Source organism: Somniosus microcephalus, chromosome 11 (genome assembly GCF_052327205.1).
Source record: "Somniosus microcephalus isolate GS21.2 chromosome 11, FLI_Smic_1.0, whole genome shotgun sequence".
NCBI lineage: Eukaryota > Metazoa > Chordata > Chondrichthyes > Squaliformes > Somniosidae > Somniosus > Somniosus microcephalus.
In genome coordinates this window covers 6831894-6848896 of record NC_140997.1, presented here as the reverse complement: position 1 = coordinate 6848896, position 17003 = coordinate 6831894, and the positions used below count along the sequence as shown (strand labels likewise).

At 56.3% G+C, this 17003-nt stretch overlaps 1 protein-coding gene across 3 annotated transcripts in view; it reads right to left on the bottom strand.

Annotated features, from left to right (window-relative positions):
• The window catches only part of LOC147110270 (epithelial sodium channel subunit gamma-like), a 97210-nt gene that overhangs the window by 11276 nt on the left and 68931 nt on the right, over positions 1-17003 (bottom strand). For all 3 annotated transcript variants that reach the window (XM_086000064.1, XM_086000066.1, XM_086000065.1), the window contains 4 exons: positions 3923-4086; positions 1438-1536; positions 1225-1342; positions 436-514 (listed from right to left, as the gene is read on the bottom strand). In XM_086000064.1, coding sequence (XP_085856190.1) covers positions 436-514; positions 1225-1342; positions 1438-1536; positions 3923-4086 — 460 coding nt within the window. The remainder of the gene's footprint in view (positions 1-435; positions 515-1224; positions 1343-1437; positions 1537-3922; positions 4087-17003) is intronic.

Here is a 17003-nt window from a genome sequence, read left to right as displayed (position 1 = left end):
AGCATTGACTGGACACTGGCCCTACAGGAGCATTGACTGGACACTGGGCCCTACAGGAGCATTGACTGGACACTGGGCCCTACAGGAGCATTGACTGGACACTGGCCCTACAGGAGCATTGACTGGACACTGGGCCTGTATAGGGCCGACCTTTACTGGTAATCGGAAGATTGGAGGGAGGTGCTTCTCTCTGTAACGAGTGCCGGGTAGGTGCAGGGCTGTAAATATTTTGGGGAATTCTTGCGATTCTGTATCTTTGGTGCGACTCTCCAGATAACTCTCACAGTTGAGAAAACAAAGACTTTCATTTCTCCAGCGCCTTTCACGACCTCAGGACGTCCCAAAGCGCTTTACTGCCAATGAAGTACTTTTGAAGTGTAGTCAGTGTTGTAGGTAATGGGGAAGGATTGTCAGGTTTCGGCCTCAGGAACTTACTGACAGGCTGGTCGGCAAATCTTCTGGCAAACCAGCTGTTCCTGAATAAACCGGTCGCGCAGTTGGTAATAGCAGGCAACTGCGGGAAAACAAAAGCAGTTTCTTAAACAATCGCACGATAACACGATAATCTCGCTCGATATAAACACGGAATCAAATCCATATCGTTCCAGATTTACACTGCCCTTTGTGTGAAGACGTGCTTCCTGGTTTCACTTCTGAACAGCCTGGCTCTAAATTTAAGATCCTGACATAAATCGTGCCATTCATGTAGAAAGGACTTATGAAATATACTGGGCGGCCTGCTGGTGGCGCTGTCCAGGGAGAGTATAAATACTCGGGCATGGGCCCAGCTTGCTCAGGGACATTTTGTAAACAGGAACTAGTGAAGGATAACTAGACTTCCATGTTGTGAAACAGTCAATTAAAGTCTTGTTTAATACTCTGACCAAATGCCTAGTAGTTTTCTTATGTCAGGTCCTTTTTTCTGGATTCCCCCAGAGGAAATAGTTTCTCCGTATCTACCCTATCAAATCCCTTAATCATTTTAAACACCACGATCAGATCTCTCCCTCAACCTTCTCCCGACGTCCTGCTCAACATTCCTCCCCCAACCATCACCCTCAAAGAGCGGTTAAGTGGACATTCAACTTGTTGCTGTTTGTGGGATTGGACTGTGCACAAATGGCCACTGCACTTACCGACACAAAGGTTCAGTGCGCTTCAAAGTGATTGGCGGTGTGCGATCTTTGGATGTGATAGGATGCTGCAGAGGAAGTGTGAACTCACCCCATCCCGGGTACTTTGTGTATTCGCAGTACTCTGCTCCCACTGGCAGTGGCTTCTCGTAGTGGGCACAGCCACAGATACGAACCATCTCCCTCTGAAAGCACGAGTGCAGACACATCTGTGCGGAGAAGAGGAAAATTAGCCGCGTTAGTCTGCAGCCTCTACTCTCACCGCTGGTGCATGCCGGTGGCTGCCCGTGAGCTGGAGCCTTACCTGCAATGAGTACGTCTTGTTGTAGAGGTTTGTGACAGGCACATCGAGTCCGTCCGCTGTACAGTTGCTGTACGGGCTGCTCAGCCTCTGCGACACAGTCTGAAACAACAGCAAAGAGGGCACTTTGGAAAGCATTGGAATTCCGAGAGTGTTCAGGAAGAGGCAAATCACAGCCAACAAGACCAACGGATCAGTGAAGCTCGTGTACTAACACTTAATACATTCCTGGGTCATGGATCTATGTGTGTTAATCCGTTAGCGGGAATTTAGCACACACTGAACCAATCGGATCATCTGCCATTAGATCTCCCCGTCATAGATCTGAATCCCACCTACCCACCTTCTCCCTCAATCCCACCTACCCACCTTCTCCCCATTACCCTCAATCCCACCTTCTCCCTCAATCCCACCTACCCACCTTCTCCCCATTACCCTCAATCCCACCTACCCACCTTCTCCCTCAATCCCACCTACCCACCTTCTCCCTCAATCCCACCTACCCACCTTCTCCCCATCACCCTCAATCCCACCTTCTCCCCATCACCCTCAATCCCACCTGCCCACCTTCTCCCTCAATCCCACCTTCTCCCCATCACCCTCAATCCCACCTACCCACCTTCTCCCTCAATCCCACCTACCCACCTTCTCCCTCAATCCCACCTACCCACCTTCTCCCTCAATCCCACCTACCCACCTTCTCCCTCAATCCCACCTACCCACCTTCTCCCTCAATCCCACCTACCCCCTCAATCCCACCTACCCACCTTCTCCCCATCACCCTCAATCCCACCTTCTCCCTCAATCCCACCTTCTCCCCATCTCCCTCAATCCCACCTACCCACCTTCTCCCTCAATCCCACCTACCCACCTTCTCCCCATTACCCTCAATCCCACCTTCTCCCCATCACCCTCAATCCCACCTACCCACCTTCTCCCTCAATCCCACCTACCCACCTTCTCCCCATCACCCTCAATCCCACCTTCTCCCTCAATCCCACCTTCTCCCCATCTCCCTCAATCCCACCTACCCACCTTCTCCCTCAATCCCACCTTCTCCCCATCACCCTCAATCCCACCTTCTCCCTCAATCCCACCTTCTCCCCATCTCCCTCAATCCCACCTACCCACCTTCTCCCCATTACCCTCAATCCCACCTTCTCCCCATCACCCTCAATCCCACCAACCCACCTTCTCTCTCAATCCCACCTTCTCCCCATCACCCTCAATCCCACCTTCTCCCTCAATCCCACCTTCTCCCCATCACCCTCAATCCCACCTACCCACCTTCTCCCTCAATCCCACCAACCCACCTTCTCTCTCAATCCCACCTTCTCCCCATCACCCTCAATCCCACCTTCTCCCTCAATCCCACCTTCTCCCCATCACCCTCAATCCCACCTTCTCCCCATCACCCTCAATCCCACCTACCCACCTTCTCTCTCAATCCCACCAACCCACCTTCTCTCTCAATCCCACCTTCTCCCCATCACCCTCAATCCCACCTTCTCCCCATCACCCTCAATCCCACCTACCCACCTTCTCCCTCAATCCCACCAACCCACCTTCTCTCTCAATCCCACCTTCTCCCCATCACCCTCAATCCCACCTACCCACCTTCTCTCTCAATCCCACCAACCCACCTTCTCCCTCAATCCCACCAATCCACCTTCTCCCCATCACCCTCAATCCCACCTACCCACCTTCTCCCTCAATCCCACCTACCCACCTTCTCCCTCAATCCCACCTACCCACCTTCTCCCTCAATCCCACCAACCCACCTTCTCCCTCAATCCCACCTTCTCCCCATCACCCTCAATCCCACCTACCCACCTTCTCCCTCAATCCCACCTACCCACCTTCTCCCTCAATCCCACCAACCCACCTTCTCCCTCAATCCCACCTTCTCTCCATCACCCTCAATCCCACCTGCCCACCTTCTCCCTCAATCCCACCTACCCACCTTCTCCCTCAATCCCACCTACCCACCTTCTCCCTCAATCCCACCAACCCACCTTCTCCCTCAATCCCACCAACCCACCTTCTCCCTCAATCCCACCTTCTCCCCATCTCCCTCAATCCCACCTACCCCCTTCTGACTATAACCCTCACCTACTCACTTTCTCATCCCATCAATCAACCCCTCTCTCTCTCCAAAAACACATCCAATTGCCCCTTGAGACCATCTATACTGGCTCCATTACTCTTTGGGTGATTAAGTCGCCCCTTACTTCCCTTCTTATTCCTAACGAACAACATTTTTAAATTGCATCACCACAGTTTCGTTCCCTTAAGAATCTTTGGTCAGGTGACCTCAAAGCCTCCCCATTCCCTCCCTGATGTTTGAAGCTAGTTTCCAAACCGAGTGTGTAGAACACGGTGAGGTTTGCTGTGGTATCGGTTGGACCGGGATTATTAGCTCATGTGTTATATTTAATCCCCCCCCCGCCCCAGTCCTGGTGGACGAGATTCCCGTTAGGTGGTTTACCATGTCGAGGCCCATGGCCGTCTCGGTTGCAGTCTGTATCTCAATCCCCACATCTTCAATGAAGGGCTGCTCATTCTGATCGTGAATTGCAATTTTTGCTCCCATCGAGGTGACCAGATACGGATTATACTCGTTCCCATCCAGGTGCAGAGTCACCTTCAGGCCTGTGAGATAGCAAAGAAAGAAACTTGCATTTATTTAGCGCCTTTCATGACTTCAGGGCGTCCCAAAGCGCTTTACAGCCAATGAACTGTAGTCACTGTTGTAATGTAGGAAACGCGGCAGCCAATTTGCGCACAGCAAGCTCCCACAAACAGCAATGTGATAATGACCAGAATTAGTGACTTTGATTGAGGGATCTTTCACCTCCACCTGCGAGGGCGGAGTGGGCCTTTGGCGTAGCGGTAGCATCCCCGCCGCTGGGCCAGAAGGTGTAGGGTTTCGAACCCCGCTCCAGACAGTCCCGGCAAGTGGAGTCGGAGCTCCGGCTCTAAATTCTGGGTTGGCATCCAGCGGGATACTTTCGTCCGTGGGTGTGGGTGGCCCCCCCCCATCGTATGGGTTGTGGGAGCCCTTAAAACCCTCCCGCCATAGGACTAACCACCCTAATGGCTGGTATGAAGATGGTTACGGTCACGGAAGGAGCGTTAATCACGGCCAGAAATCCTTCCACCACTTCATACAGTTCCCCAAAAGGGAACAGTGTGAAGACACGTACAACGACGACCTGAGAGGGCAGACAGGGCCTCGGTTTAATGTTTCATCTGAAAGACGGCACCTCCGACAGTGCTGCACTCCCTCAGTACTGGCACTGGAGAGTCAGCCTGGATTATGCGCTCAAATCTCTGGAGTGGGGTTTGGACCCACGGCCTTCTGATGCTGAGGCGAGAGAGTGGGACCCGCTGACACCGGCCGTCGGTCTTTAATGCTCCGGTGTGACGCGGTTTGTTCCCCAACCACCCCGGCTTTTCTCCTGAAGCTGGGGTTTTATTCATTAGGGCAGAGGTGGTTAAAAGGAGGGTACAACGTTATTAAAGTTCTTGATGTAGGGAAAACTATTTCTGCTGGGCAGTGAGTTGGTAACTAGAGGACTTAAACTTTAAGAACAAAGGGAGAGGCTGAAGAAATGTTCTTAAGCAGAGGGTTGCGAGGATGTGAGGGAACACCACCACCTCCAAGATACCCTCCAAGTCACACGTCATCCTGACTTAGAAGTATATCGGCCGCTCCTTCATCGTCGCTGGGTCAATATCCTGGAACTCCCTCCCTAACAGCACTGTGGGAGCACCTTCACCACATGGACTGCAGCGGTTCAAGAAGGCGGCTCACCACCACCTTCTCAAGGGGCAACTAGGGATGGGCAATAAATGCCGGCCTCGCCAGCGACGCCCACATCCCATAAAAAACAAATAAAAAATGTGGACTGCCCAACCAGAAACGGTGGAGGAAGCAGAATCTATATCTTTTAAAAAGGAAGTGGATAAATACTTGATAAAGAAACATTTAAAGGGGTCTGGGGCAATGTTCCCTTCATTTTTTTTTGATGCGTGGTCCCTTTAAGTGGCTGCGTGGCCCATTCAAATTTTCGCACGTGCTGTGGCGGAGACCACATAGGGACAATAACACAATTCACAATGTATAGCCAATGTGTTTATATGTACCTAAACACAATTCACTATGTATAGCCAATGTTGTTATATGTACGTACTTGGTTGGGTTATCGGGGCAGGGTCCCTTTAAGAGCGTCGGTAGCGTGATGACGTCATAGCCCTGCAACGAGGCTGAGACCCTCAGTCCTCAGGGAGAGTGAATAAAGAAACACGCGTTTTACCTTTGCTGCAACAAAAGTCTCAGAGCCTGTTGATTTCTAGCGACTCCAACATTGGTGACCCCGCTGCTCTTTTGGACGATTCCAAAGACCTCATCTGAAATGGCGACGAACGCCATTTCCATCAAATTACCCGAGTTTTGGGAACGATAGGCTGCTGCTTGGTTCGCCCAGGCCGAGGCTCAATTTGCACTCCGGGACATCACCGCGGACGACACGAGGTACTACTACGTCGTCTCTGCTCTTGGCAGCTCCACCGCGGCCAGAGTCGTGAGCCTGCTCGAGAACCCCCCCGGAGCTCAACAAATCGAAACGCTGAAAACGCACCTCTTAGAACCTTTCGGACTCACCGAAGCCGAGCGCGCACGCCGGCTTCTCTCTCTACCCGGGCTTGGCGACTCCAAGCCCTCGGAGCTGATGGACCACATGCTGGCCCTCCTGGGCACACACAGGCCATGCTTCCTCTTCAAGGAACTGTTCCTTCAACAGCTGCCAGGTCAGGTACGGTCAGCATTAGCCAACTCTTCCAGTACCGATTTCCGCGGCCTGGCCAAGGAGGCCGACAAATTTTTCTCCGCCGGGCAACAGTACTGCGCGGCCACGTGGAGCCCTGCCTCCACTGATACAGCCCAACGGCTGCAGCCCCCAAGCCTCTGCTTCTACCATGCGCAGTTCGGCCCCAAAGCCAGGAAGTGCCGGCTCCCGTGCAGTTTTCCCGCGTCGAAACAAACGAAAGACCACTCGTCGGCTGCTATGGCTGTCGGCCGTTCAGGCAGTTTGTTATTTATTACGGACACCGACTCCGGACGTCATTTTCTTTGTGACACGGGTGCCCAGGTGAGCGTCCTGCCCGCGTCAACCAGAGACATGCAAGGGGGGAACCACGGCCCCGTCCTCGAAGCCGCCAATGGCAGTTCCATCCGCACCTTCGGGAAACGGAGCGTGGCGCTTTGTTTTGGCGGGCAGCGGTTCACCTGGGACTTTGTCACAGCAAAAGTGTCCACCCCCCTTCTCGGCGCTGACTTCCTCTGCGCCAATGGCCTTTTGGTGGACGTCAAGAACCGACATCTCATCAACGCTGAGACTTTCAGCTCGCTCCCGTGTTCCCTCAGCGGGTCCAACACGACGAAGTTGTCCAGCGCACTCTCGGCCTCCGACGAGTTTTCCTGCCTCCTCGCCGAGTTCCCGGACTTCACGAAGCCCACGTTCTCGTCCGCCGCCACCAAACACGGGGTAGAACACCACATCTCGACCACCGGTCCGCCCGTCTACGCCCGCGCTCGGCGCCTCGACCCGGGGAAACTCGCCATCGCTAAAGCTGAGTTCGATACCATGGAGCGCCTCGGCATCATCCGCCGGTCGAACAGTCCGTGGGCCTCGCCCCTCCACATCGCTCCGAAACCAGGCGGCGGGTGGCGCCCGTGCGGCGATTACCGGCACCTCAACGACGCAACGACGCTACGACCCCCGACCGCTACCCGATTCCACACATCCAGGACTTTTCCGCCCGCCTGGCCGGGAAAGTGGTATTCTCAAAAGTGGATCTCGTCCTGCCGCAGGACGTCCCGAAAACCGCGGTGATCACCCCGTTCGGGCTGTTCGAATTCCTCTGCATGCCATTCGGCCTCAAAAACGCCACCCAGGCTTTTCAACGCCTAATGGACACCGTGTTAGGGAACCTGACATTCCTGTTCGTATACCTGGACAACATCCTCATCGCCAGCACCTCCAGGACGGAGCATGTGTCCCACCTCCGGACTCTCTTCGAGCGACTCAGCCAGCACGGCCTAATCGTCAACCCAGCCAAGTGCCAGTTCGGGCTGTCCTCGATCGACTTTCTCGGGCACCGCATCACGAAGGACGGGGCGGTGCCACTCCCATCGAAAATGGAGGCCGTGATGGACTTCCCGCGAGCCCTCACCGTGAAGGCCCTGCAGGAGTTTTTGGGCATGGTGAACTTTTACCATCGCTTCGTCCCCCGAGCAGCCCAGCTTATGCGGCCCCTTTACGAGGCCCTCAAAGGCAAGCCCGACAAGCTCGCCGTCAACTGGTCCGAGGAGATGGCCAATTCTTTCACGGACACGAAAAGGGCCCTGGCTAACGTGACCATGCTGGCGCATCCGTTAATTGATGCGCCGATCGCTCTCACCACCGACGCCTCGGACTACGTGGTCGGCGCCGTCCATGAACAGTGGGTCAACGACACCTGGCAGCCGCTCGCCTTCTTCAGCCGGCAGCTCCGCCCCAACGAGCGGAAGTACAGCACCTTCGATCGCGAGCTTCTCGGCCTCTACCTCGCCGTCCGACACTTCTGTTTCCTACTGGAGGCTCGCCCGTTCACAGCGTTCGTGGACCACAAACCGTTGACCTTCGCCATGGCCAAAGCCTCCGAGCCGTGGTCGGCCCGTCAGCAACGCCAGCTGGCCTTCATCTCGGAGTTTACAATGGACATCCAACATGTGGCTGGGAAAGACAACCCCGTCGCCGACTGTCTCTCCCGAGCCGTCGCCAGTGCCGTACACCTCGGCATCGACTACACCCGCATGGCGGCCGACAAGGCCTCTGACCCAGACGTCCAGGCCTACAGGATGGCGGTCACGGGCCTTCAACTAGCGGACGTCGCGTTCGACGATGCCGGCACCACACTCCTGTGCGACGTCTCCGTTGGGCAGCCACATCCCGTCGTGCCCAACGGGTGGAGACGGCAAGTTTTCGACGCCGTCCATAATCTTTCCCACCCGGGCAGGAAGCCGTCACAGAAGCTGGTGGCAGCTAAGTTCGTCTGGCACGGGCTCAGGAAAGACGTTCGCAACTGGGCCAGCACCTGCGTGGTATGCCAACGCTCGAAAGTGCATCACCATACTAAGGCCCCGTTGGCGCCTTTCGCGGTGCCCGAGAGGCTGTTCGACCACGTTGACGTGGACCTGGTGGGGCCCCTGCCGCCCTCCCGCGGGTTCACCCACCTCCTCAGAATGGTCGACAGAACCACCCGATGGCCGGAAGCCATCCCGCTGTCTTCAACGACGTCCGCCGATGGGCTCGGGCATTCATCAGCACTTGGGTCGCCCGGTTCGGCGCCCCATCTGACATTTCCTCCGACCGGGGGCCCCAGTTCACGTCGGAGCTCTGGAACGCTGTCACCCGAGGCCTCGGGTTGAGACTCCACCGCACCACAGCTTACCACCCTCAGGCTAACGGGCTGTGCGAACGGTTTCATCGCTCCATGAAGGCCGCGCTCCGAGCCAGCCTCCGGGACGACAGTTGGATCGACAGACTCCCGTGGGTCATGCTGGGACTCAGGACCGCCCCTAAGGAGGACCTCCAGTCCTCGTCCGCCGAGCTCGTCTACGGACAGCCGCTGCGGGTTCCCGGGGATTTCGTCCCCAATGCAATGGAACCTTGGTCCGCAGCCCGTCAGCGGTCCGACCTTCTGGACAACGCCAAGGTTTTCGCGCCGGTGTCCACGTTGCAGCACGGCCTCCTGCAGTCCCACGTTCCGCTCGACCTTCGTGCGGCGGTGTACGTTTTCTTCCGCCATGACGCCCACCGGGGACATCTTCAGCCACCCTACGATGGACCATTCCGTGTCCTGGAAACCGGGGACAAGACCTTCGTAGTGGATGTTGGCGGTAAGCTGGACTGCATTTCCGTGGACCGTCTTAAGCCGGCCCACCTGGATCTGGACCGACCCGTTGAGTTGGCACAGCCCCCGAGGCGGGGCCGACCTCCGGTTTCTGCACCACCGAGCGCCCGAGGTCCCTCCGACGAACCCCCCAGTCCCCGCCTCGGAATTGAGGAGCTGTTCCGACCGTGTGATCCGGCCCCCCCAACGACTGACATTGCCAGTGCTAGTGAATTCTGGGGGGACGTGTGTGGCGGAGACCACATAGGGACAATAACACAATTCACTATGTATAGCCAATGTTGTTATATGTACGTACTTGGTTGGGTTATCGGGGCAGGGTCCCTTTAAGAGCGTCGGTAGCGTGATGACGTCATGCGTCGGTAGCGTGATGACGTCATAGCCCTGCAACGAGGCTGAGACCCTCAGTCCTCATGGAGAGTGAATAAAGTAACACGCGTTTTGCCTTTGCTGCAACAAAAGTCTCAGAGCGACTCCAACATTGCGTTGTTTCTCCCATTTACAAGCTGGTGAGCGGCCTGCGCAGGAACGCCAAGGCACTCACCGGCCACGCAGCTTAGTGGGAACATTGGTCTGGGGCCAGGGCAGGGGAAGGGGTCCAAGGGGACAGTTCTTTCAGACAGCCAGCACAGGCAGGATGGGCTGAACGGCCTCCTTCTGTGCTGTCCAAGTGTGTAATTCTAGTTGCTATTGATTGCAGTCATGCATTCACACCTATCGGAGTGTGACAGAGTGTTTGGTGTCAAGTTCAAAACCGCTGATAAGAGAACAATGGGCTGGAGCGAGTAACACATTGAGATGGTTATCGGTCAGAGTTTAAGATGGTTATCAGTCAGAGTTTATGTGTAAGAAGAAGGCGGTTATCTCGAAGGTCATCTACCTTGTGGTTATAATTGTAGCAAAACATAAGAGAAGAATGGAAACTGCTGGAGGAGAAGGAAGAGAAATAAGGCTGGAATCGGAGATGAAAAATGTGAGGTCAGAGATTTCTGAGGGTTTCCCAATGATTCCGTGAGTTAACCAGCCAGTAGCAGAACTATTCAGACCACAAAGGATGCAGAGTTGGGCCCTGTTCTGTGCTGTTGGCTGATAGTAGGCTGTAAAAGCAGGGGGCCAGGGTAAAGGGTAGGCCGCACCCGGGGACCCAGAGTAAAGGGTAAACCACACCCGGGGACACAGAGTAAAGGGTAAACCGCACCCAGGGATCCAGAGTAAAGGGAAAACTGCACCCGGGGACCCAGAGTAAAGGGTAAACCGCACCCGGGGACCCAGAGTAAAGGGTAAACCGCACCCAGGGACCCAGAGTAAAAGGTAAACCACACCCGGGGACCCAGAGTAAAGGGTAAACCGCACCCAGGGACCCAGAGTAAAGGGTAAACCGCATCCGGGGACACAGAGTAAAGGGTAAACCGCACCCAGGGACCCAGAGTAAAGGGTAAACCACACCCAGAGACCCAGAGTAAAAGGTAAACCACACCCAGGGACCCAGAGTAAAAGGTAAACCACACCCGGGGACCCAGAGTAAAGGGTAAACCGCACCCGGGGACCCAGAGTAAAGGGTAAACCGCATCCGGGGACCCAGAGTAAAGGGTAAACCGCACCCGGGGACCCAGAGTAAAGGGTAAACCGCACCCAGGGACCGAGAGTAAAAGGTAAACCGCACCCGGGGACCCAGAGTAAAGGGTAAACCGCACCCGGGGACCCAGAGTAAAGGGTAAACCGCACCCGGGGACCCAGAGTAAAGGGTAAACCGCACCCAGGGACCCAGAGTAAAGGGTAAACTGCACCCGGGGACCCAGAGTAAAGGGTAAACCACACCCAGAGACCCAGAGTAAAGGGTAAACCACACCCAGGGACCCAGAGTAAAAGGTAAACCGCACCCAGGGACCCAGAGTAAAGGGTAAACCACACCCAGAGACCCAGAGTAAAGGGTAAACCGCACCCGGGGACCCAGAGTAAAGGGTAAACCGCACCCGGGGACCCAGAGTAAAGGGTAAACTGCACCCGGGGACCCAGAGTAAAAGGTAAACCACACCCGGGGACCCAGAGTAAAGGGGAAACCTCACCCGGGGACCCAGAGTAAAGGGTAAACCACACCCGGGGACCCAGAGTAAAGGGTAAACCGCACCCAGGGGCCCAGAGTAAAGGGTAAACCGCACCCGGGGACCCAGAGTAAAGGGCAAACCGCACCTGGGGACCCAGAGTAAAGGGTAAACCACACCCAGAGACCCAGAGTAAAGGGTAAACCGCACCCAGGGACCCAGAGTAAAGGGTAAACCACACCCAGAGACCCAGAGTAAAGGGTAAACCACACCCAGGGACCCAGAGTAAAGGGTAAACCACACCCAGAGACCCAGAGTAAAGGGTAAACCACACCCAGGGACCCAGAGTAAAGAGTAAACCGCACCTGGGGACCCAGAGTAAAGGGTAAACCGCACCCGGGGACCCAGAGTAAAGGGTAAACCGCACCCGGGGACCCAGAGTAAAGTGTAAACTGCACCCAGGGGACCCAGAGTAAAGGGTAAACCGCACCCGGGGACCCAGAGTAAAGGGTAAACCGCACCCGGGGACCCAGAGTAAAGGGTAAACCGCACCCGGGGACCCAGAGTAAAGGGTAAACCGCACCCGGGGACCCAGAGTAAAGGGTAAACCGCACCCGGGGACCCAGAGTAAAGGGTAAACCGCACCCAGGGGCCCAGAGTAAAGGGTAAACCGCACCCGGGGACCCAGAGTAAAGGGTAAACCGCACCCAGGGACCCAGAGTAAAGGGTAAACCGCATCCGGGGACCCAGAGTAAAGGTAAACCGCACCCAGTGACCCAGAGTAAAGGGTAAACCACACCCGGGTCCCAGAGTAAAGGGTAAACCACACCCAGGGACCCAGAGTAAAGGGTAAACCGCACCCGGAGGCCCAGAGTAAAGGGTAAACCGCACCCGGAGGCCCAGAGTAAAGGGTAAACCACACCCAGGGACCCAGAGTAAAGGGTAAACCGCACCCGGGGACCCAGAGTAAAGGGTAAACCGCACCCGGAGGCCCAGAGTAAAGGGTAAACCACACCCAGGGACCCAGAGTAAAGGGTAAACCGCACCCAGGGACCCAGAGTAAAGGGTAAACCGCACCCGGAGGCCCAGAGTAAAGGGTAAACCGCACCCGGGGTCCCAGAGTAAAGGGTAAACCGCACCCGGGGACCCAGAGTAAAAGGTAAACCGCACCCGGGGACCCAGAGTAAAGGGTAAACTGCACCCGGGGACCCAGAGTAAAGGGTAAACCGCACCCGGGGACCCAGAGTAAAGGGTAAACTGCACCCAGGGACCCAGAGTAAAGGGTAAACCGCACCCGGGGACCGAGAGTAAAGGGTAAACCGCACCCGGGGACCCAGAGTAAAGGGTAAACCACACCCGGGGACCCAGAGTAAAGGGTAAACTGCACCCGGGGACCCAGAGTAATGGGTAAACTGCACCCAGGGACCCAGAGTGAAGGGTAAACCACACCCGGGGACCCAGAGTAAAGGGTAAACCGCACCCGGGGACCCAGAGTAAAGGGTAAACCACACCCGGGGACCCAGAGTAAAGGGTAAACCATACCCAGGGACCCAGAGTAATGGGTAAACTGCACCCGGGGATCCAGAGTAAAGGGTAAACTGCACCCAGGGACCCAGAGTAAAGGGTAAACCATACCCAGGGACCCAGAGTAATGGGTAAACTGCACCCGGGGATCCAGAGTAAAGGGTAAACTGCACCCGGGGACCCAGAGTAAAGGGTAAACCGCACCTGGGGACCCAGAGTAAAGGGTAAACCACACCCAGGGACCCAGAGTAAAGGGTAAACCGCACCCGGGGACCCAGAGTAAAGGGTAAACCACACCCAGGGACCCAGAGTAAAGGGTAAACCATACCCAGGGACCCAGAGTAATGGGTAAACTGCACCCGGGGATCCAGAGTAAAGGGTAAACTGCACCCAGGGACCCAGAGTAAAGGGTAAACCATACCCAGGGACCCAGAGTAATGGGTAAACTGCACCCGGGGATCCAGAGTAAAGGGTAAACTGCACCCGGGGACCCAGAGTAAAGGGTAAACCGCACCTGGGGACCCAGAGTAAAGGGTAAACCGCACCCGGGGACCCAGAGTAAAGGGTAAACCGCACCCGGGGACGCAGAGTAAAGGGTAAACCGCACCCGGAGACCCAGAGTAAAGGGTAAACCGCACACGGGGACCCAGAGCAAAGGGTAAACCGCACCCAGGCACCCAGAGTAAAGGGTAAACCGCACCCAGGGACCCAGAGTAAAGGGTAAACCGCACCCGGGGACCCAGAGTAAAGGGTAAACCGCACCCGGGGACCCAGAGTAAAGGGTAAACTGCACCCGGGGACCCAGAGTAAAGGGTAAACCACACCCAGGGACCCAGAGTAAAGGGTAAACCGCACCCAAGGGACCCAGAGTAAAGGGTAAACTGCACCCGGGGACCCAGAGTAAAGGGTAAACCGCACCCGGGGACCCAGAGTAAAGGGTAAACCGCACCCGGGGACCCAGAGTAAAGGGTAAACCACACCCAGGGACCCAGGGTAAAGGGTAAACTGCACCCGGGGACCCAGAGTAAAGGGTAAACCACACCCAGGGACCCAGAGTAAAGGGTAAACTGCACCGGGGGACCCAGAGTAAAGGGTAAACCGCACCCGGGGACCCAGAGTAAAGGGTAAACCACACCCAGGGACCCAGAGTAAAGGGTAAACTGCACCGGGGGACCCAGAGTAAAGGGTAAACCGCACCCGGGGACCCAGAGTAAAGGGTAAACCGCACCCGGGGACCCAGAGTAAAGGGTGAACCGCACCCAGGGACCCAGAGTAAAGGGTAAACCACACCCGGGGACCCAGAGTAAAGGGTAAACCGCACCCGGGGACCCAGAGTAAAGGGTAAACTGCACCCGGGGACCCAGAGTAAAGGGTAAACCACACCCGGGGACCCAGAGTAAAGGGTAAACTGCACCCAGGGGACCCAGAGTAAAGGGTAAACCGCACCCGGGGACCCAGAGTAAAGGGTAAACCACACCCAGGGAAAAGGGTAAACTGCACCCGGGGACCCAGAGTAAAGGGTAAACCACACCCAGGGACCCAGAGTAAAGGGTAAACTGCACCGGGGGACCCAGAGTAAAGGGTAAACCGCACCCGGGGACCCAGAGTAAAGGGTAAACCACACCCAGGGACCCAGAGGAAAGGGTAAACTGCACCGGGGGACCCAGAGTAAAGGGTAAACCGCACCCGGGGACCCAGAGTAAAGGGTAAACCGCACCCGGGGACCCAGAGTAAAGGGTAAACCGCACCCAGGGACCCAGAGTAAAGGGTAAACCACACCCGGGGACCCAGAGTCAAGGGTAAACCGCACCCGGGGACCCAGAGTAAAGGGTAAACTGCACCCGGGGACCCAGAGTAAAGGGTAAACCACACCCGGGGACCCAGAGTAAAGGGTAAACTGCACCCAGGGGACCCAGAGTAAAGGGTAAACCGCACCCAGGGACCCAGAGTAAAGGGTAAACCGCACCCCGGGACCCAGAGTAAAGCGTAAACCGCACCCTGGGACCCAGAGTAAAGGGTAAACTGCACCCGGGGACCCAGAGTAAAGGGTAAACCGCACCCGGGGACCCAGAGTAAAGGGTAAACCGCACCCGGGGACCCAGAGTAAAGGGTAAACCGCACCCCGGGACCCAGAGTAAAGCGTAAACCGCACCCTGGGACCCAGAGTAAAGGGTAAACCGCACCCGGGGACCCAGAGTAAAGTGTAAACTGCACCCAGGGACCCAGAGTAAAGGGTAAACCGCACCCGGGGACCCAGAGTAAAGGGTAAACCACACCCGGGGACCCAGAGTAAAGGGTAAACCGCACCCGGAGACCCAGAGTAAAGGGTAAACCGCACCCGGAGGCCCAGAGTAAAGGGTAAACTGCACCCGGAGGCCCAGAGTAAAGGGTAAACCGCACCCGGGGACCCAGAGTAAAGGGTAAACTGCACCCAGGGACCGAGAGTAAAGGGTAAACCGCACCCGGGGACCCAGAGTAAAGGGTAACCCGCACCCGGGGGACCCAGAGTAAAGGGTAAACCGCACCCAGGGACCCAGATTAAAGGGTAAACCGCACCCGGGGACCCAGAGTAAAGGGTAAACTGCACCCGGGGACCCAGAGTAAAGGGTAAACCGCACCCAGGGACCCAGAGTAAAGGGGTAAACCGCACCCAGGGACCCAGAGTAAAGGGTAAACCACACCCGGGGGACCCAGAGTAAAGGGTAAACCACACCCGGGGACCCAGAGTAAAGGGTAAACCGCACCCGGGGACCCAGAGTAAAGGGTAAACCGCACCCAGGGACCCAGAGTAAAGGGTAAACCACACCCAGGGACCCAGAGTAAAGGGTAAACCACACCCAGGGACCCAGAGTAAAGGGTAAACTGCACCCAGGGACCCAGAGTAAAGGGTAAACCGCACCCGGGGACCCAGAGAAAAGGGTAAACCGCACCCGGGGACCCAGAGTAAAGGGTAAACCGCACCCGGGGACCCAGAGTAAAGGGTAAACCACACCCAGGGACCCAGAGTAAAGGGCAAACCGCACCTGGGGACCCAGAGTAAAGGGTAAACCGCACCCAGAGACCCAGAGTAAAGGGTAAACTGCACCCAGGGACCCAGAGTAAAGGGTAAACCGCACCCGGGGACCCAGAGTGAAGGGTAAACCGCACCCGGGGACCCAGAGTAAAGGGTAAACCGCACCCAAGGGACTCAGAGTAAAGGGTAAACCGCACCCGGGGACCCAGAGTAAAGTGTAAACTGCACCCGGGGACCCAGAGTAAAGGGTAAACCGCACCTGGGGACCCAGAGTAATGGGTAAACCACACCCGGGGACCCAGAGTAAAGGGTAAACCGCACCCGGGGACCGAGAGTAAAGGGTAAACCGCACCCGGGGACCCAGAGTAATGGGTAAACCACACCCGGGGACCCAGAGTAAAGGGTAAACCGCACCCGGGGACCCAGAGTAAAGGGTAAACCGCACCCGGGGACCCAGAGTAAAGGGTAAACCACACCCGGGGACCCAGAGTAAAGGGTAAACCGCACCCAGTGACCCAGAGTAAAAGGTAAACCACACCCGGGGACCCAGAGTAAAGAGTAAACCACACCCAGGGACCCAGAGTAAAGGGTAAATCACACCCAGGGACCCAGAGTAAAAGGTAAACCACACCCAGGGACCCAGAGTAAAGGGTAAACCACACCCAGGGACCCAGAGTAAAGAGTAAACCACACCCGGGGACCCAGAGTAAAGGGTAAACCGCACCCGGGGACCCAGAGTAAAGGGTAAACCGCACCCGGGGACCCAGAGTAAAGGGTAAACCGCACCCGGGGACCCAGAGTAAAGGGTAAACCACACCCAGGGACCCAGAGTAAAGGGCAAACCGCACCTGGGGACCCAGAGTAAAGGGTAAACCGCACCCAGAGACCCAGAGTAAAGGGTAAACTGCACCCAGGGACCCAGAGTAAAGGGTAAACCGCACCCGGGGACCCAGAGTGAAGGGTAAACCGCACCCGGGGACCCAGAGTAAAGGGTAAACCGCACCCAAGGGACTCAGAGTAAAGGGTAAACC